The 21,029-nt window shown below is 36.1% G+C and overlaps 1 protein-coding gene across 7 annotated transcripts in view; it reads left to right on the top strand.

Annotated features, from left to right (window-relative positions):
* Ncoa1 (nuclear receptor coactivator 1) overlaps nt 1-21,029 on the top strand; it is a 333,365-nt gene that overhangs the window by 283,190 nt on the left and 29,146 nt on the right. For all 7 annotated transcript variants that reach the window (XM_023710899.1, XM_023710898.1, XM_023710900.1 and 4 more), the window contains 4 exons: nt 6,354-6,471; nt 8,110-8,278; nt 9,266-9,580; nt 15,514-15,615. In XM_023710899.1, the coding sequence (XP_023566667.1) occupies nt 6,354-6,471; nt 8,110-8,278; nt 9,266-9,580; nt 15,514-15,615 (704 nt within the window). The remainder of the gene's footprint in view (nt 1-6,353; nt 6,472-8,109; nt 8,279-9,265; nt 9,581-15,513; nt 15,616-21,029) is intronic.

The following is a 21,029-nucleotide window of genomic DNA, read 5'->3' as shown; positions in this document are numbered from 1 at the left end:
ATTAGCTTTAAAATCCTGTTTGTAGTATGTTAAAAAATACTGTTTGACTGGGCGAGGGAGATAGCTCAGAGGTCCTAAGATCAATCCCCAGTACCACAAAAACAACAAAAATGTTGTGTAACTATAAAAATGAGCACCATATACATTATCAGTACTTTAAAAAAAGGTTTTTGGGTTTTGTTTGTTTGTTTGTTTTTTGGCTGGCTCAGGTTGCCTTAAGTACAGTTCTGCTAAGGCATGTGGATCTGGGGATAGAACCACAGTATCCTGAACCTGACTATCTTCGCTTAAGCAAGCACTTAAACAACTGAGCTAATGGGCAGGCCCCCTCATTTTCAGTACTTAAAAATATTCAATTTAACATCCTTCTTTTTGAGGTTACATTTACAGTAATTAAGATATTCCTATGCTTCTAGATTTAGGACAACACCAAAAATATGAGGGGGAGGATGCGCACGATAAAGAGCCAGGTATGGAAGCACTTAGAAGGCTGAGGAAGGTAGATTGCAATTTTGAGGATGGTCAGCTACACAGCATACCCACTCCCTCCCCCCAAAAAAAGTCTCTTCATCCTAGATATAGCAGTCTTCTATATTTCTTTTTTTAAAAAAAGTAACATGCACAGACTCACCTTTTAATATAAATAATGTCATACTGTACACATTCACTCTTCTGTGTCTTAATCCTTTGTATTTGCATGTCATTCTATGTTAGCACACAAAAAGCTTCTTTGTTCTTTTTTTAAATAACTTGTGTTTTTTTAAATCAGTGCCAGAATGTACCTCACCAGTTGCCAATGATAACCATCTTTCACTGTTACAAAGCTATAATGAGTAATCTTATATAGAGATAATTTACCACTTACGAAAGTATATCAGAAATACAAATTATGAGTAGACTGTCTAGGCCAAAGCATATATAGACAGATATTACCAAGTGGCCTGTCTCACAGATTACATCAGTTAATTTTCTTATTTATATGACTTTTCTCAATACTTTAAAAAGTTATGTGCATTCTCATCTATTTTTTTATTATTATTTTAGGGAATGGTCTACAGGGTGTTCAGGGTCTTACTACTAGATCAGACTCGTAGTGATCCGCCTGTTTACAGCCTCCCAAGAGCTGGGATTATAGTCACACACCACCATGCCCAGTCTCAATTGCTGTCTCAGTGTGCCCCAGGAGTGGGGCTGGCACGGCAGGCCCGGGGATCAAACTCCTGGTGCCTGCACCTGCTTGCAGTTACTTTAATCTGCTGAGCTATTTGGCTGGCCCTCATCTTGGTAATCTAGTGAATTTTTTCAAGTTTCTTCAATGCAGGATTAAACTGTTTATTTGAGGGGAGAGGGATTGAAACAGGGTCTCACTATGTGTTCTAGACTGGTCTCAAATTCATGGCAGACCTCTTGCCTCAGCCTCAGTGCTGGGATTACAGACACTTATCACCATGCCTGGCTCTAAACTATTTACTTTATCGTGGATTAGGCTGATCTCTTTTTTTTTCTTCAGTGATTTTTATGTGACTGCAGTGTTGTCTCTCATTTATCCAGTAATTGAGTGTTTATCTTACCGATTTATATATTTATATATTTTTCATTTATTAGAGAAAGTAGTTTTTTGTCCACACCATGTTTTTAAAAATATAACACTGTTAGCTGTTATGCAGTTACTGTCAAACAACACAAAACTGAAGGAGAAGCTTCTTTTCCAATAGCTATAGAAAATTAATTGTGAACATGAGAATCAAAAAACGCTGAATCAGCTCTTCAAGTTGTACAACATGCAAAAGCTACCTTCCTGGTTAAGATGGTACTCTATATCATATGCAGAAAATCTTTATTACTTGATGGTATAATTGTAAAGTTTCCCTTTCAGCTAGATTCTAAGTGGCAGAAAGTATAATATCCGCTTTTTTTTGCGGGGGGGGGGGGTACCAGGACTCAACTCAGGACCTCACACTTCCCAGTTAGGTGCTGTACCACTGAGCTATAGCCCCAGTAATGTTACCTTTATTTTTCTTTTTGAGACAGGGTCTTAAAAGGTAGCCCAAGCTGGCCTTAAACTCACTATGTAGCCCAGACTGGCCTCAAACTCATGGCAACACTCCTGCCTCAGCCTCATGAATGCTGGAATTACAGGGATGCACCACCACACCCAGCATTGTTGACTCTTTGCAAAGATGGTAACAAATACTATCTGGGTGTGGTCTCATGAGTCAGTATTCCCACCTTCTCAGGAGGCTGAAACTAGAGGATTGCTTGAGTCTATGGGTTTGAAGCCAGCCTGAACATAACAAAACCTCATCTCGAAAAAAAAAGAGGGGAGTGTCATGTATATACTTGTAATCCTTGCATTCTAGGAGACTGAGGCAGGAGGATTGTAAATTCAAGCCCAACCTGAACAATTTAGTTGAGTTATCGAGACCCTATCTCAAAATAAAAAAGCTTGGCATAGTAGTGCATGCCTATAATCTCAACACTCTAAGAGGCTGAAACAGGAGGATTTCAAGTTTAAACTCAGCCTATACAATTTAGTGAGTTAGTAAGCCCCTGTCACAGAATATTTAAAAAGAGCTAAGAATATAGCCCATTGTGAAGCCCAGTTCTAACTAACTGGATGGATGGATGGACAGATGAACTGATGGACAGACGGACTGATGGATGGACAGACAGATGGATAGAAGGACAGGTAGAATTAATTTTAAAATAAAAAGGGCTAGGGATGTAGCTTCCTGTGAAGACCCTAGATTAAATCCCCAGTACAAAAGAAAAAAGGTAGTAATAAGTATTAACGTCTTGATCACAGAGCCTAAAAGCCTTGTTTTCTATTCAAGCTTCAGCTGGTTCTCAAAACAATAGTGACTATACTCATATCATACATGTATAAGTACTTATTCATGTTTGTGGTTGGAACATAAACATGACCAAAAATAGTATTTCCTAAACAATTCCACCACCCCTAAAATTTTTTTAAAGAAGGTAGTTGCTTAAAAAGCCCATAAAGGTCAAAGTGACTTTCAGAATAAAATATAGTTTCTTTTAAGCATATAGCCTATGTGCAAACAAAGTTTTTATTTAAATTACTTGTTTTAGCACAGAGACTGGAGTTCAATCCTGGGGTACAGTGCCGGCCGCACTCCCGGGGCCATGCTGAGGCAGTGATTGAGACTGAGCATGTTGGTGCGCCTATAATCCCAATGCTTGGGAGGCTGAAAACAGGAGAATAACTACAAGTCTGATCTACATAGTGAGACCCTATAGACCCTGTACTAAATGCATTGAATAAATAAATAACTAGTTTTGTTTTGTGTTTATTTATATTTGCCTAGACATTAAACTCAGTGCATCAATATTATTTTATTTTGATGTTTTTTAATGAATTTTGGACAGGGTGTATAGAGTGTGTAGGGTTTCACTATGTAGATCCACTAGTAGTGATTCTGTTTTCAGCCTCCCAAGTGCTGGGATTACAGCTGCTTGCCACCACTTCCAGTCTCATTCGCCCTCTCAGCACGCCCCGGGGGCAGGGCCGGCATAGCACGGCAGGGATCAAACCTTGGCTGCACCCAGGCCACATCGCTCTGCCAAAGCAGGCACTTTAGTCCACTGAGCTGTCTGGCCGACTGTATTTTAAAAATTTTTGTCCAACTTACTTTGTTAAAGTTTTCCATTAAGGATAGTTAAATGAGATACTGTGCCCTGTTAAATAAACTTACTTTGTAATACCTAATACCTACTTATGCAGTAATGTAAATTTCCTTAGACCCTTCCATGTAGTTTATATTTTTTTCATGTAGTTGATTTTGTCCACATTTTTTTTTTTTTTTAGATTGGGTCTTACTGGACCTTCAGCTCACAGTGTAGCTCTGGTTGGGCTCAAACTCATGGTGATCTCCTGCCTCTGTCTCCTGAGTTACAGGCATGTATCACCACACCTAGCTAGATTATATGTCCTAAAGGGTGATGTGTGGAACAGGGCAATGATTATGCTTTAAATAATTTTCTTTGACCAACTTCCTGATATAAATAATGACTTGAATTAAATGATTACTGTCCTGTTACTATTACTTTTAACTTTTTTGTCTTTTCTGTTTTTTAGAATCTTTTAGAATTTGATTTCTCTATTATTTGTGATGAGAGATCAATTTAATTGAAAGTGTGATTGTATGTACTTAAAATACAGTGTTCATATTTATGGTTTATTTATACTAAAAATTGAACATATTTCACAAAAACCTAACATGTTTTTACATAGTTCAGATATCCTTAAATCCATGTATTCTTTATTTATTAGAATGATATCCTAAATAGTTTTCTTTTCTTTCAAAGTTTTCTTTCAAAACTCCCAAGACCTAAACTGGGTAAGGTAGCACAAGCATATAATCCCAACACATGGGAGGCTGAGGTAGAATGAATTGGAGGTCAGCGTGACCTACATAGAAAGTTCAAGGCCAGACAAAACTGCATAGCAAGGCCCTATCTCAACAAAAAACACTTCCAAGGACTACAGTGGGAATATAGAGTAGTGATATGGTACTTAACCAGTATAAGACAGCCTGGCTTCAATTTTTAGCACAGCAAGAACAAAAAGAAATGTCAAAACTAAAAAAATATATTAGTTAGCTAGAATTACTATAACAAGATACCACAGATTGAGGATATCAAGCAGAAGTTTATTTTTCTCACATAGACTGTCCAGAGGCTAGGTAGGAGTCAAAGATCAAGAAGTCAGGATATTTAATTTCTTTTGAAGTCTCCTTTGTTAGCTTAAAGATGGCTGCCTTCATCCTGTGTCAACTGTGTTCTAATCTTCTCTTTTTACAAAGAGATAAATCATACTGGATTGGAGCTCACCATAATGACCTATTTAAAATTAATGAATGCTGGATTTAAAATGTTTAAACCACCATTTAGTAAGTCACTCTGCTTTACCTTGAAGAACTGCCGACTTCGTTCATTTATCCAAATCTGTAAGGCCTTATTTATAGCAAGAACTATTCCGCCGAAGTGTTGTGCTACAGTGGGTGCCAGGGTAAACGTTTTTCATCATTTCTAACAATGTGAAATAAAACGTAACTCTGAAAACGAAAAAAAATAAAATAAGATAAAATTAATGAATGGTCCTTTTTTCTAAAGATCCTTTCTTCTTGGTCACATTTTGTGGCACTAAGAGTTAAGACTTCTTATATGAAAGGGAGGACATACTTTAGCCCATAACAATGATCAATTAATATATGTTCATTTTAGAAATTACAAGGGCTGGCCAAATAGCTCAGTGGATTAAAGCACCTGCTTAGGCAGACACAGGGACCAGGGTTTAATCCCAGGCTTGCTGTGCCAGCCCTGCCCCCAGGATGCACTGAGACAGTGACTGACACTGGGCGTGGTGACCTGTGCTTGTAATCCTAGTGCTGGGGAGGCTGAAAACAGGAGGATCACTTCGAATCTGATCTTTGTAGTGAGGCCCTGTAGACCCTCTACTAAATACATTTTTAAAAAGCAACATTTTAGAAATTACAGCTAACCATTTTAAAAAGAAAAGTAGTCCTTACTGTCACTACCTAAAATGAGCTAAGAAGATACAGAGAGCATCCCAGAATATATTCTACTATTATATATGAAATACTTTATAAAAAACAGAATCATCCTGAACAGGATGGCTTAGAACGTTTCTTTTGTATTTAATGGCTCATTATCGATAGTTTTGTTATAATTCATTAGTCCCTAATTTCTGGAGTTTATTTATGTTGTTTCTACTATGAACATTTCAGAGATAATCATAAAGCTTACAAAAAGTTCCTGTAGAAAACTTTCTAAAATACATGTACTGTTTTCTTCCATTGTGAAACATGATCTAATCTCATTGTTCATTTGCATGTGTTTTTTCTCTTTGCTTGTAGATCTCATTTCATGGTGATGGCATTGCCCTTACTTACAGCATATGCTATAAACTGAAGAAGCAGTTAACCAAAATTGTTATCTTTATCTTTAAAGCAAATATTTCTGACAGAGTTCTTGATTGTCCTATGATAATAGAGAATCTATTAACCTATATACAGTCTTAACCATCTTTTCTTTGATTCACATACCTTTTCATATCTAATTTACTTTTATTATATATGGCTACAATCTTAGAAAGTTCATGTTTCTCAATAAGTAAGCTTTATATCACTGAAATGTGATATACAGTAGTACCTCAGTTCATGAACTTCTTTCCATGATTTTGGTTACAACTGAATTTCAAGAATCTATATGCTATATATTCATAGATATCAATCTGTAATGTATGACTCCTGAAAGTACTGTTACTTTCCCCCATTGTAACAATCAATTATCTTTTCTTCCTCAATTAGGATTGCCTGAGCTAGAACTAGAGACAATTGATAACCAGTTTGGACAGCCAGGAACAGGTGATCAGATTCCATGGGCAAATAGTGCTGTGACAGCTGTAAATCAGACAAAACAAGAAGAGTAAGTAATACATTTTGATTTTTATAAAATAGCAGATAACAACCTCTAAGTCAAGAACTACTTTTCCCAAACCCATTTGGGTTCCAGTCTACACTGGTATTTTGTAAGATAGGACATGATATAAATGTTTAGTGGAGAGTAATGGGGGGTGTAGGGAAAAAACTTGAGTAAAAACAGATTCATTTACTGTGTGACCACAGGCAGCTAGTGTATATGGTAATCACCAGCAGATTGATATGGTGTGCAGCTATTGTTTTATATTTCATCTATTATTCTCCCTAATTACCATGATATTGCTGAGACCAATGAATAAATTGACCTCAGCAGGACAATTATGCTGCCCATAAACTTTTAGTTAGGTAATTACATTGCCTAGCATATCTCTTTAGAGGAAGATGATAAGCAAGGTACTTTCTATGTACTCAGTACTCCATTCTGATTAAAGTTGAATTTACTACACAGGCAGCTGTGGTCTATAGCATAGCATAGATCTCATACATGCCAACCAAAGGAAGACATGTAGTATGGAGTATGAATTAGAGCATTAGAGCCTTAACCTTAAATATGGACTGTGTTTTCATTTAGCTGTCCAGAGAAAGAATCCTTATAGTTATATTGTTATGTTAGTATAGATACTGCCATTTTCTGTATATTTCTAAGTTTTATACATCAGTTGATATAAGTTTGATATGAACTATATATTTTCTACATGGATTAATGAATAGTCTGTTTTATTGTTTAATTCCTAGCATGTTTCATTTTTTTCTGTTTGATTTCTTTTATATATGATAATCATATTGAGACTATGACATGACTTGGTCATTTTTTTAAAGTAAAATAACAAGCAAGCCAGGTGTAGTTGCACATGCATGTAATCCTAGCACTGGGGAGGCTGAGGCAGAAGAATTGATTTTGGGGCTAGCCTGGCCTACAAAGTGAGTTCAAGATCAACCTCAACTGCAGAGTAAGACTTGGTCTCAAAAAAAGTTGAATTATATCTGTTGTTTAAATATGGTTGAGTTATTAATAATTAATGGCATCAATTGAATCATAGAATAAATCTAAATATAGACTAAATGACATTTTTCTGAATTTTTAACTGTAATTTTTTGAGATATTTCTATAAGCTAACATAGACAGGTGAAAAAAAATTCAGTGATTGACCAAAGAATGAAAAATGTATTCAAACTGCATACTGATGTTCTTTTAATTTTTGCATGTTAAGGATAAGTTATTTCAGCTGGGGAGATATCTAAGTGCCTGCCTGGCAAGCACAAGGACCCAGGTTTGATCCCTAGTACCCATGCTGTTCTGGCCATGACACCATGCTGGCCACCAAAACTGGGTGTGGTGATGCATGCCTGTAATCCCAGCACTGGGAAAGCTGAGACAGGAGGATCACTACGAGTACAAACTGCATAGAGAGACACTATTCCAAATAAATAAATGAATAAATAGATTTTTTTTAAGCTTTAAAGGATATTTCAATGAATTAGAATTGCCAAGCATCTTAACAGAGAATTTCTTAGAACCAGATTTGCACATATCACATGTGTACGTTTATATATATTTGCATTCTTAAGATTGAATAATTTTTGCTTCATCTGTCTGAAACATCCCTATCTTTTGGTCCTGCAGCCAGTGTATTAGTTCACAATTAGATGAGCTTCTCTGTCCACCAACAACAGTAGAAGGAAGAAATGATGAGAAGGCTCTTCTAGAACAGCTTGTGTCTTTCCTCAGTGGCAAAGATGAAACTGAGCTTGCTGAACTAGACAGAGCCCTGGGAATTGACAAACTTGTTCAGGTATCTGTTAAAATTGCCATTTAAACAACACAGCCCTGACACACTAAAAAGTGGGGTTTTTGCAAGATTTTTCAATATTGTTTCCATTATGCTTTATCTGTTTCATATTTACCCCTCAAAGTTAGCAAAATATATAATAAATAACGAGCATTTAAACAAAAAGCATTAGAAATTGTTAAAAAGCCTTCAGTTTTTACTGTGGAACAGAATATTAGAATCCAGATTTATACCATCACTTATTTTAGGATATATTTTACCCCTCATTTATGCTTGACTTCAGTTTATGTATTCTATGAATTTCCAGCTTCAGAAATTGAAGCAACTTTCAGATTATGAGGCTACAAAATCAATGTAGGGCATCATGACTGGCCTTTTTCAAATAGAAAAGAGTGTAGAATACAAGATTCAGAGTGCATAACACATAAAAAGGGCAAGTTACGTTTCATGATACTTTCCTTGCAGTTATATGCCCACATATGCAAACCAGGTCACAGTTTCAGTTATATTTCTTACAATGAGCAACAATTACACTGAAAACCATAACTCTGCCCTTATGTTACATCAGGTATGGATTTTTTTCAAGAAAGGTAAAACCATAACTTCTGTATTTACAATAGAAAAATGCCTAGTTGCATCCTGTTTAGGAGCGCTACTACTCATAATAACAGTGTAAAGTTTGTTGGTTCTTAGGCCTTGTGTTGAATTTCTTTTGAAACTTGTAGCTTCATTTCATTAATTTAAGATCTTTATTTGACCCATATTTTCATCTCTCTATTGAGATGTAAGACATTTCAATTAATCTATTATTCCAATTGAAAAGCAATTTCATAAACGATTCCACTAAATGATAAACTTCTATACAGTATGAATTCAGAATGTATATATTATAACACTTTCTGTCTACTTTGAGACCCAAAGTTGTATCTGGAGTTGCATATCATTTTTTAGCATACATTTATTTCTAAAATGTTCTAACTTTTTTAACAGGGAGGTGGATTAGATGTATTGTCAGAGAGATTCCCACCACAACAAGCAACACCACCTTTGATGATGGAAGAAAGACCCAACCTCTATCCCCAGCCTTACTCTTCTCCCTCTCCTACTGCCAATCTGCCCAGCCCTTTCCAAGGCATGGTCAGACAGAAGCCTTCACTGGGAACAATGCCTGTTCAGGTAACGCCTCCCCGAGGCACTTTTTCACCTGGCATAGGCATGCAACCCAGGCAGACTCTAAACAGACCTCCAGCCGCACCCAACCAACTTCGACTTCAGCTACAACAGCGATTACAGGGACAGCAGCAGGTGAGTACTGTTATTCTCCTTGTTTTCAAAGGTTAGGCGCAGATTTTACAATAATAAGGTCAAGTCCTCTCCCAGCACCCTCATAACACTCAAACACTCATCTTTGGTCTGCTAAGATGAGGGTAAGGGACCCTTTTATTCAGTTACAGACTGCTGGCTCATAAGTGTACTTTGAGACAAGTTAAAAGCCACCCAAAAAAAAACCCTTTTTATTTCATTTTATAAGATACAAACTATTTAGATTGAACACCATCACTAAATTAATAAAAAAAAAACCTAAGTTAATAAAGAAAAACATAGTCTAATTTACAAAGTAGAGCAGCAAGAGAGATTTTTTGTGCTTGTTTGAACAGAAAATAAAGTTAATTTATGTTGTTTGAAGTTTGCAAGATTGATGTCTAGTAATATTATTATATTAGAAAAATAAAAGGAAAATGTAAGTTTTGGGGCTCTGGGAGTTGTGAGTCAAATCATCCTTCCTTGACAGGAAACGAGTAGGTATAATGACATAAATATTTAAAATTGTGTAAGCAGCAGATATAGTCATAATCATCAAGGAATATAAAAGTAAATAGTTAAAAATGTCATCTGTGGGAAGTGAGCTGGGACTGTAGAGCTGCTTCTTGTTACTAATCCTTCTATACTTTTTAATCAGATGCATATATTGCTTTAGGGTTTTATAAGTACTTCCAGATTTTTTTTTTTTTTTTATATCAGGAATCTAACTCAGAACCTGGCACCTGGAAGGCAGGTGCTTTGCCATTGACCCATATCCCCAGCCCTCTTGAACCTTTATTACTCAGAGAAGAAAAGATATAAGGCAATACATTATATTAGGAAGACAGTATGACAATAATGTAAGAGTTAGCTCTGGTTCAAATCTGTCCTAAACAGAGGGCTGCTTTAACCAAATGATTCACCCTTTTAAAAATACTAGTTACCTCTCCAGAAAACTTGTCTAATCAATAATTCCTCTGCCTCCTAGGTAGTTGACTAGATTTAATGAGGTAAAACTCTTAGCGTAATGCTTGGTATATTGTAGCACTTAAATACTACCTATTAAAAATTACATTTATCATTATAATAGGTGTTACAAATATGCTTTTACTCCACCCAGAAAAAGGGAAGTGATGAAAGAGAAGACAAATGAAATAGGAAAAAAAAATCTTAAATAATAGAATAATACAGAAAAGAATAATTTTTTAAATGCTAGAGTGGAATAAAGCATTCAAAGAAGAATAAAGGGAAAAGAAAATAGAAATAAAAGAGATGGAGCCATAATATGTTCTGAGGGGGACCGGAGAGATAGCTCAATGGTCTAAGCACCTGTCTGGCAAGTGCAAGGACCCCAGTTCAATCCCTGGTACCACATGGCATGCCAGCCCACCCCGGGGCCCACCTGGCCAGCCACCAAAACCAGGCATGGTGGCACACAAAGCTAGGCATAGTGGCATACACCTATAATTCCAGTGCTGGAGAGGCTGAAACAGGAGGATCACAAGTGTGAGCTGCATAGCGAGAGCCTGTACCAAATATATAAATTTAAAAAACTATATATGTTCTGAGGTATTCATTAAAGATAAACTACTTGTTACAGCTTATAATTAATTTTTAGGAAACACAAGAGTAAGAAATGCCTAATAGTTTCTCTGTATTGAAATTTTAACTAAACATATTTAGGAGGGCTGTCATTGGTATTATGAGGAATACAGAGTTAATGATACACAGCTTTGAGATAGTCAAAGGTACCTACCTGAAAGTTGACTCACACTGCAAGAAGTATGTGATTAAGTGCTCAATCAAAAATACAGAAGAAAGTATATATAGACTGATTTTCTCATTTTCTGTGTTTAAGTACAGTAAAGACCAGGCTTACAGTTAAGGTCAGGCTCATGAATGAATGAAAAAATTGTTTTTGCTTCCATTTGTCCCTGAAGCAGCTCATCTGCTCATAGTGGAGTAGCCCTGCAAAGGATATACATAGACTAAAGATACAGAGAGGAGCTGGGTATGGTGTTGTACCCTGTGACTTCAGCAATCACAAGTCTGAAGCTGATGGATACCTGCTAGGTCAAGGCCGGCCTAGGCTATATAGTGAGTTAAGACAGGCCTGAACCTCATAGCAAGACCCTGATTCAAAACAAAGATGCAGAGAGGAGAATGCTGCTGTTATTTCTTTTAAATCTCATGGAGGTATAATCATAGTTTAGTGGCCTTAGCCCAACAGAATGAATAGGCTAATTACATTAAAAGCTCCCAGAAGTGTCAGTACACAAAAACATTTTATAGTGCCAAGTAAAATAATAATTCTGCTGCCTAACAAGGCCTGTTATCCAGGCATCTTTTTGGGTTCTAGGTCATTGTTCCTGCTGTTTGAGCAGTGGGGCAGCCAATTACACTTTCCCTGTAGGTGCAGGAGTTCTGCATGTGTGTCCATTTAAGGCTGTCTATAAGCAGGTTTCTCTCAGGGTCTTAGTTAAGATGCTGTTGGCACCATTGAAAGAAAAAGATGGCTCAAATTAGTAAATCAAAGAAAATATCCTAACTCAGATACTGAGACTATCTAAGATTAGAGGTAGGTCCAAAAATAATTACTTTATTACTTTATTTATTTAATTATGGTACTGAAATCGAACTTAGGACCCTGCACTTGCCAAGCAGGCTGTGTGCCACTTAACTATCTCCCGAACTCTAAGAATCATTACTTTAGAGTGTCACCAGTGATATCAAGGCTTAGGTACTTTTAATCTTTTTGCTCTACAATCCTTCACATGTCATAGGTGCAACTGTCACGTGCAAACAAAACTGTATATTGCAGGAAAAAAGAGACTTTCTTCTTTGTGGAATCTTTTTTAAAAGCCAGGAAATTCTTTCAGGAAGGCTGTCTTACCAACCAACCTTACCCCACTATCACCACTGCTGCAAAAAATGGGGAGGGAAATAAGACTTCAAATGTCTTGCTAGTTAGAACTGAGTCACTTGTCCCCCCTAACCAGTTGCTGAGGAGGATTGATTTAGAGTTCTATGACCCTCATGTCTTGTGATATGGATAGTCAGCCATCAAAGAAAAAGTACCTGATAAGACCAGTAAGTTAAAATTAAATGTATTATTTAAAATTGTATCGTTAACTTCTTATTTGGAATCAAATAGAAAGCTGAAATGGTATATCTACCCTTTCTACTGCCATATTTTAAGTAAATCACATCAAGATGGACAAAAAGAGAGAATACCTTTAGTACACTAAAAGTGTTAATCATTTTGAAACATAAAAAAATGCCCTAGAAAGAAAATCATATGTAAATAACACTTATGTAGAAAGTCCAAAAGAATCCACAATTTAGAGAGAGGTCAGCCAAGTGTCATATTACACACCTGTAATCCCAGCACTTTTGAGGCTGAGGTGACAGGAATACTATGAGTTCAAGACCAGCCTGAACTACATAGTAAGACCCTGACACAAAAACAAAAAAAAACAAGTTTAGCAAAGTATTTAGATAAAATAATAAGAAATAAAAGCTAATGACAATCCTTTTTACTGTCACAAATTAAAAATATAATTCCAGTATATTCATTGTGTAAGACTTGTAAAATTAAAATCACAATTGAAAAGCAAAAAAATACAATGCAGATATTCATAAATTAAAAAATTAGATAACAGTTAGTCCAAAAGTAGTCTAAATTCAATGACTTTCATATAGAATCTCAAAATGGAACTTAACAAATAAAAGCTAAATTTATTTGAGGAACAAAATAATCTCGAAGAAAAATGAAAGTTAGTGTGCTCTACCAGATATGAAGATGTTAAACAAGTTTTAGAAATAAAATAATGGGGAATTGGCTTAATACAGACTGTTCTACCACTTTGAACATAATTGAGGGCTCAGAAGCACACTCAGCCATACATTCAGACCGACTAAAGGACAAGGGAGGTGGTGATTATCAGCCATGTTTTAACCTACTCCTGTGCCTCCTACTATAGTTCCTGGAGGTTGTAATATCAATATTTGCATCTTAGGACTTTTCTCCAAAGTTAGTTTTCTGACCTGAGTCAAAAAATAAATGAAGGAGCTGGGGAGATAGCTCAGTAGAATAAGTACTTCCCTGGCAAGTGCAAGGGCCTGAGTTCAATCCCCAGTTCTAAAAAAAAAAAAAAAGAAAGAAAAAGAAACTAATATTAACTGTTTAATAATGAGAAATTCAATCACTATTCATGACTCTTTGAATTCTTTTATCTTTCATAAGCTTTCTAGTTTGCAGTTACTATAATAAAATATATTAACAGTTGTATACCTCATAAATTTTACAGTACCATATAAATATGAAATAGCATATAGAGTGAGATATAATAGTATGAACAATGACATGCTGATATGGGAAAATCATTTGAATCTAGGAGTTTGAGACCAACCTGTGCAATATAGCAAGACCCAGTATCAAAAACAAAATACTCAGTAGTAAAGTGCTCACATAATGTGTGCAAACTATGGGTTCAATCCACAGCACTAACAAAATAATTTTTATTAAAAAAATAGTGTTAATATCATTTTATTGTTATTTCTCTATTTTTATCAAATTACTGAGGAAGAAAGTTTTTCACCTGTAGATTGTTTACAGTGAAATCTCACTTCTAAGAATAGATCTTGATCATTAAAAGTCAGAAGAAGGGGCTTATAATTAGTTGTACAGTATATCCTCTTCTTGGAGATGCACAGTGTTCTTTGGCCAATTAAAGTCTCACAAAATTACTGCAGTAAATAAATCTGTTCACCTCATATAACCCATCATTTCCAATACTTCATATAGCACAGCATGCTATTTTCCTGGCACATCTATTAATATCCTGCAGAACAATGTTCTTTAGAACAGCAATTTGGGAAATGCTAGGCTAAAGTAATTACTTCTTCTAGTTACATAAATAATTCATTTTCTCAGACCATTTGTTTCTTACATAATTCTGTCCAGCTAATGATATCATAGTGGGTTTTTTTCCAAGTACATACCCACCAGATAATACCTTCAAATAAGAATACAATCTAACTACCTTTGCTGTCCTAAAGGAACTTTGTTTAGAATATACACTTGACTAAATACATTCTTTTTTATCCACAATACGTTAAGACCTAAGATTGCTGTTTCCTTTTTCCATTGCTGCACTTATCTGAAATAACTATTAACGTGCTTTAAAAAGTACAGTAAACATATACACACGTATATATACACACACACATAACGTATATATTCATATGTGTTTTCTACTTTTAAATGCTGAGCCACATTTAGTGCTATGAAGGCAGTATTTAATAATTACTAGAAATTAGACTTTTAGGATATAAATATGGGAAATAACATTGCTGAATCTGAAACACTAAAACTTTTTAGTGTAGGGGATGGCAGCACTCTATGAGTTAATTTTATTCTATCAAAAGAAGCTCTAGTTTAGCCTTTAATCTACCTTAGAGACAAGAGATACTAAGGCAGAGTCAACTCTATATGATCCTACCTATAATGCCTCATTCCTTCACTCCTTCCCCACCCTTGTTAAAATGTTATAAACATAAAGGAATAAGAGGAAAACAGAACTAATTACAAAGAAGAATCCCATGACTTCTTGAGTCAACCACAGAATTCCATCATGGTTGCCATGGAAACCAAGAAGGTATTTAAGCAGAGACAAAATGAAGAATGAGGTCAGATGTGTTTCTGGTCTCTAAGGATCAGGGAAGCACATTTGGATACAAATATTTAAGATCTGTAACCCAGGAAGGGTCCAGTGGCCACCTTTATTAATGAACTCTGTTTTTTCCAATTTTCAATGTAATGTGGAAATAATCTCACCATTTCATTAGTAATCAATAAAAACTTTGTGTTGCCATATAAGACCTCCATGTCTGTATGTAGAAATATAATCTTTCTTTGTTTTGATTTTTCTTAGTTAATACACCAAAATCGGCAAGCTATCTTGAACCAGTTTGCAGCAAATGCTCCAGTTGGCATTAACATGAGATCAGGCATGCAGCAGCAAATCACACCTCAGGTAATATGAGGAAGCCAGACATTGGTAGGAATTCTGTAGCCTCAGCAATAGTTCTTAACCTGTCAACTTGAGTGTCTTTGATATACCTTATGAGCTGATCTTTTAATAATATTACAAGTGTTGTTTTCTTCTAGAATGAATTAATAAGCTATTTTATCTAAAACCAAAGATTGTGTGTTTTGTTTTATTGTTGTTCTTGTTATAGAGTATCAGTTGATCAAGTAGAAAACTCTTATTACTGTACTGAATAGTACCAGTAATTAGAAGCCTTTGATATGAAATTGTATGATCAAACCTAAACTTGTTCAAAACCCAACAACTTTGTTACCTGTCTTAACTATCTTGTGACCCTGTTCAGTCTGAAATAAGTATTTTCTAACATTTATTTATTGTGAAGATCTTTGTCTATAACCCTTACGTATCAAGCCATTGGAACTTTAAACTTAAAAAGAACTAGCTGAGGCAACAAAGATAGCTCAGCATTCTAAGAGCCTGCCTGGACAAGCGCAGGACCTGGGTTTGATCCCTGTCCCAGGCACGCCAAGCTGGCCACCAAGACTGGGCATAGTGGCACACACCTGTAATCCCAGCACTGGGGAGGCTAAAACGGGAGGATCACTGTGAGTCCAAGCTGTGAAGTGAGACCCTGTACCAAATAATAAAATTTAAAAAAAAAAAAAATGGTACTGGGAATTGAACTAAGGATCTTGTGCTTGCTAGGCAGGCGCTTATGCCACTGAACTATCTCCCAGTCTGGCTGGCTTTCCAATTTCCTTCAATACATGTTTTAATATTTTTGCTATACTTATTTATGCTAACAGAGTTGAAGCAAAATTATGGGGGATAATAGATTTTTTTAATGTATTTATTACAGTGTCTACAGGGTCTCACTACACAGATCAGACTTGTAGTGATCCTCCTCTGTTTTTCAGCCTCTCAGGTGCTGGGATTACAAACACTCAGTCTCAATCACTGTCTCAGTGCACCCTGGGGGCAGGGCCGGCACAGCAGGTGGGGGGATTAAACCCCTGGCCCCTGCATCTGCCTAAGCAGGTGTTTTAATCCACTGAGCTATCTGGCTAGCCCATGGGAGATAATAGATTTTAGAGAAGATTCAAACAAAACTTTTTTTTTTTTCATGAAATGAACGTAGATGGATTTGAGGCAAATACAGAAAGCCAACACTAATCAAAAGGATAGGGCCAGCTAAATAGCTCAGCTGATTAAAGCACCTGCTTAGGCAGAAGCAGAGGCCAGGGTTTTGATCCCCTGGCATGCCCTGCCAGCCCCACCCACAGGGGAGGCTGAGACAGTGATTAAGACTGGGCATGCTGGCTCCCACTTGTAATCCCACCACTTGAGAGGCTAAAAACAGGAGGATCACTATGAGTCCAATCTGTAGTAAGACCCTGTAGATCCTGTACTAAATACATTTTTTAAAAAAAGAAAAAAAAAAAGGATAAATGTTGGTAGAGGCCTCTTGAATGCAGGTAGATAGTAACATTTTCATGAGTTCACATTTTCATGTGCCCATCTTACATCATCAGCTGCTAGATATGTAAAGAAGAATAACATAGGATTGACATAAATGGCTCCTCTGTCTTAAAATTTATAAATCTCAGTGTTATATTGATTTAAAAATAATTATATTGTAAGCAGATAAACCCACATTGAGAATTTACATAAAGGTGTTTTCTATCAGTAAGCCATTATTTATTCACCAGTTTCCCAAAGTTTTCTTTGTCCTCTATCCTTGTTCCTAATCTCTTCCTCATCTTCTGTTTCTCTGTTTTTCCACCAAACCCTTTTAAGTTTTGTCATCTGAGAGTAAAATTACCATATGGAAAGCATATTTACTGTATACAATTTTCTGGTTCATTTTAGATTTTGTTATATAACCACAAATATCGTTCATATGGTTAAAGGTGATAAATTAATATTGATCAGAGTTTGTCATTTTTTAAAACTGTGTTTGTGCCCTTATTATTGCTGATTGTACTACTTTAGCCAAGGTGACATAATTGTTCTAAAGAGTTATTCTTTCTGATATGCTAAGAATCAAATTGTTTAAGGGTCATAAATAATACCAGGGCCAAAGATCAGGGGCTAGGCCAAATGTGCAGCAACTTTTAATCCTCAATAAATGTAAGAGATAGGATCTTGTAACAGACTCAAACCTCACAAGCCAGCTACACCTGTAAGACATCTCTGAGTCGTCATTTCTAAGGGTTCTAAGTACTCGCAATAAAGCTGTCTGCCATAATCAGTTTATAAGCAGCAATACAGGAATTAAATGTAAAGAAGGAAGCAAAAGGAAATGAAAGAAAATGAGAAGACACTTAAGCAAGATACAGCCCCAGACTTCCAACTCATCAAAGACAAACCCAGGCCCAATGGGATGAAACAGATCTAACACCATCTACCTGAACTTACTGAATTGCTAACAGCAGAAGTAACAAAGCAAATGAATGAGATGCTAGAAAAATAAATCAAAAATAATTTCTCAGATAACTACAGAGATGGTAACCATAATGAAAGACATGGTTAGTAACTCTAGAGCTGATACAGATTTAAAAAAAAAAAAAATAGTGATACTAAGCACTTGCCTGGCAAGCTCAGGGGCCTGAGTTCAATGCCCGATTCCGAAAAAAAAAAAAAAAAAGTGGTACTTAGGAAACTGATGGAATCCATGAACAACCCACATAGGAAAAAAATGAATCCATGAATCAGATTCAAACAGATGTCCAGGAACAGAAAAATTACATTGAACGTATATGCAGAGAATGAGCCAATGTGAGGGTAGAATATCAGGCACAGGAGGCAGGATTTTGGTGAGCAATCATGAAAAGAAAAATTTTCCTGAAAATACCAAGAGACCACAAGAAATCAGTCCAACAACTGCTAGATAATGTAAAGAAGAATAACATAGGATTGACATAAATGACATAAACAACCTGTTCACAGAAATAATGGTAGAACACTTCCCAAGCATGGAAAAAGAATTTAACATTCAGTAGGTGAGGCATATAGAACTCCAATTAGCCATGATTAAAAGAAAAATATTCCACAAGGCATATAATAGTCAGGCTTCCAGAAATTCAACACAAGAACAGAATATAAGAAGCTGTTAAAACAAAAAAAAACAAGGAACAGAAAAATAGCCATATATAAAAGGAAGCCAGTCAAACTCATAACACATTTCTCAACACAAACCCTCAAGTCAAGGAGAGCTTGGAATAATGTATTTCAAGCCCTAAAAGAAAACAACCTCCAACCCAGATTGATATATCCTACCAAACTATCTTTCAAAAATCAGTGGAAAATAAGTTATTTCCATGACCAAAAAAAAAAAAAAAAAAACCTGAGGAAACTCATGAGCACCAACCAGTGTTCCAAAATTTTATAAAGGATGTTCTAGAAAGGGATAACAAGGACTGCACCTCCTTGAGCCCCAATAGAAAGAATCCACTAAGCCAAACAAGTAATTAAATGGGGAGGGAAGGAAGAAACTACCAATGGGAAAATAATATGACAAGGATAAGTCAGTATATCAGTTATAACCACCAATGTTAATGATCTCAGTTCACTGATCAAAAGACACAGGCTGGCAGAATGGATCAAGAAGTAAGAGCCAACAAAATGCTGCATACAAGAAATACATTTAATTGAAAAAGAAATTCATAGACTGAAAGTCAAAGGATGGAAAACAATACTTCATGCAACAGGAATCCAGAAAAAGCAGGCATAGCTATTTTATTTGCAGACAAAGTGGATTTCAGACAAAATTGATTAAGGGAGGCAAGATAGTCATTACATCCTTATAAAGGGAACAATCCAAGAGGAAGAGATAACCATTATAAATATATATACACCAAATACCAGAGCACACAATTATGTAAAATAAATATTAAGAGACATGAAAAATCAAACAAGCACTAATATAACTGTAAGGGGGGGCCTCAGTACTCTAATGTACAAATAAACAGATCAACTAAACAAAAAAAATCAAAGAAATTTCGGAACTGTATCATACTATAAGAGCAAAAGGACTTAGCTGTGTCTACAGTGTTCCACCCCTCAATGAATTCTTCTCAGCTGCACATACGACATTCTCCAAAACAAACTACATACTAGCTCATAGAACATGCTTAAGTAAATTAAAAGAACTGAAATTATCCCATGCATATTATCAGACCATAGTACAGTGAAATTGGAAATCAATGGCAAAAATGAACACATGAAAATTGTATAACACTGTCCTGAATAACCAATGGATCACAGATGAAATTTCCACAATTAAATGATAATGCTAGTACAACAAGATCTTATGGAACAACTGTATGAGGAAAATTTATAGTGGTGAATTCTCACATTAGAAAAATAGAGTAGGGGCTGGTGAGATGGCTCAGTGGTCTAAAGCACCTACTTAGAACAAGCTTAGCAAATCACAGGGACCGCGGTTCGATCCCCCAGCACTACATGCCAGCCAGCCCTGCCCCCTGGTGGGCTGAGCTGGCCCCACACACGCACACACACACACACACACACACACACATAAATAATAAATAAAAATTAAAAAGAAAAATAGAGTAAACTCCAGTAAACAACCTAATGTTGAACCTTAAGCTTCTAGACAAGAAGAGCAAGTCAAGCCTAAATCTCATACAAGGGAGGAAATGATAAAAATCAGAGCAAAAATTAACACATTGGAGACTTAAGAAAGCAGCACAGGGTTGGAGTGATAGCTCAGAGGTCTAAGCGTCTGCCTGCCAAGCACAAGGATGTGGGTTCAATCCCTGGCACCACATTCCATGCTGGCCCCAGGCATCAAGTTGACAAAAGAAAAAAAAAATGGACATGGTGGCACATGCCTACACTTCATGCTGGGGAAGCCAAGACAAGTGGATTACTATGAGTCTGAGCTGCATAGCAAGACCCTGTACCAAATAAATAATAAATAATTTTTTTTCAAAAGCGATACAAAGAATCACTGAATTAAAGAGTTGGTTCTTTGAAAGATTAAATAAAATTGATAAACCCTTAGCTAACCTCATTTAAAAAAGAAGAAGAAAGAGAAGACTCAAATTCATGCAGTTAGGAAAGAAAAGGGTAAAAATCACAACAGATCCTGCAGAAATTCAGATCATCAATACCTACTTCAAGAACCTGTATTACGATAGCAAACAGAAGAAATGGACAGATTCCTAGCTACATATGAATTACCAAAGCTGATCAAGAAGATAAAAAATTATAAATAAACCACTGTCAGCCAATGAAATTGAAGATGCAATTTAAAACCTACCAACAAAGAAAAGTTCAGGGCTGGTGAGATGGCTCAGTGGTCTAAAGCACCTACTTAGAACAAGCTTAGCAAAGCACAGGGACCACGGTTCAGTCCCCCAGCACCACATGCC

The sequence above is a fragment of the Octodon degus genome, unplaced genomic scaffold (assembly GCF_000260255.1).
Source record: "Octodon degus isolate 3935 unplaced genomic scaffold, OctDeg1.0 scaffold00019, whole genome shotgun sequence".
Lineage (NCBI taxonomy): Eukaryota > Metazoa > Chordata > Mammalia > Rodentia > Octodontidae > Octodon > Octodon degus.
This window is presented reverse-complemented; position numbering and strand designations above follow the sequence as displayed.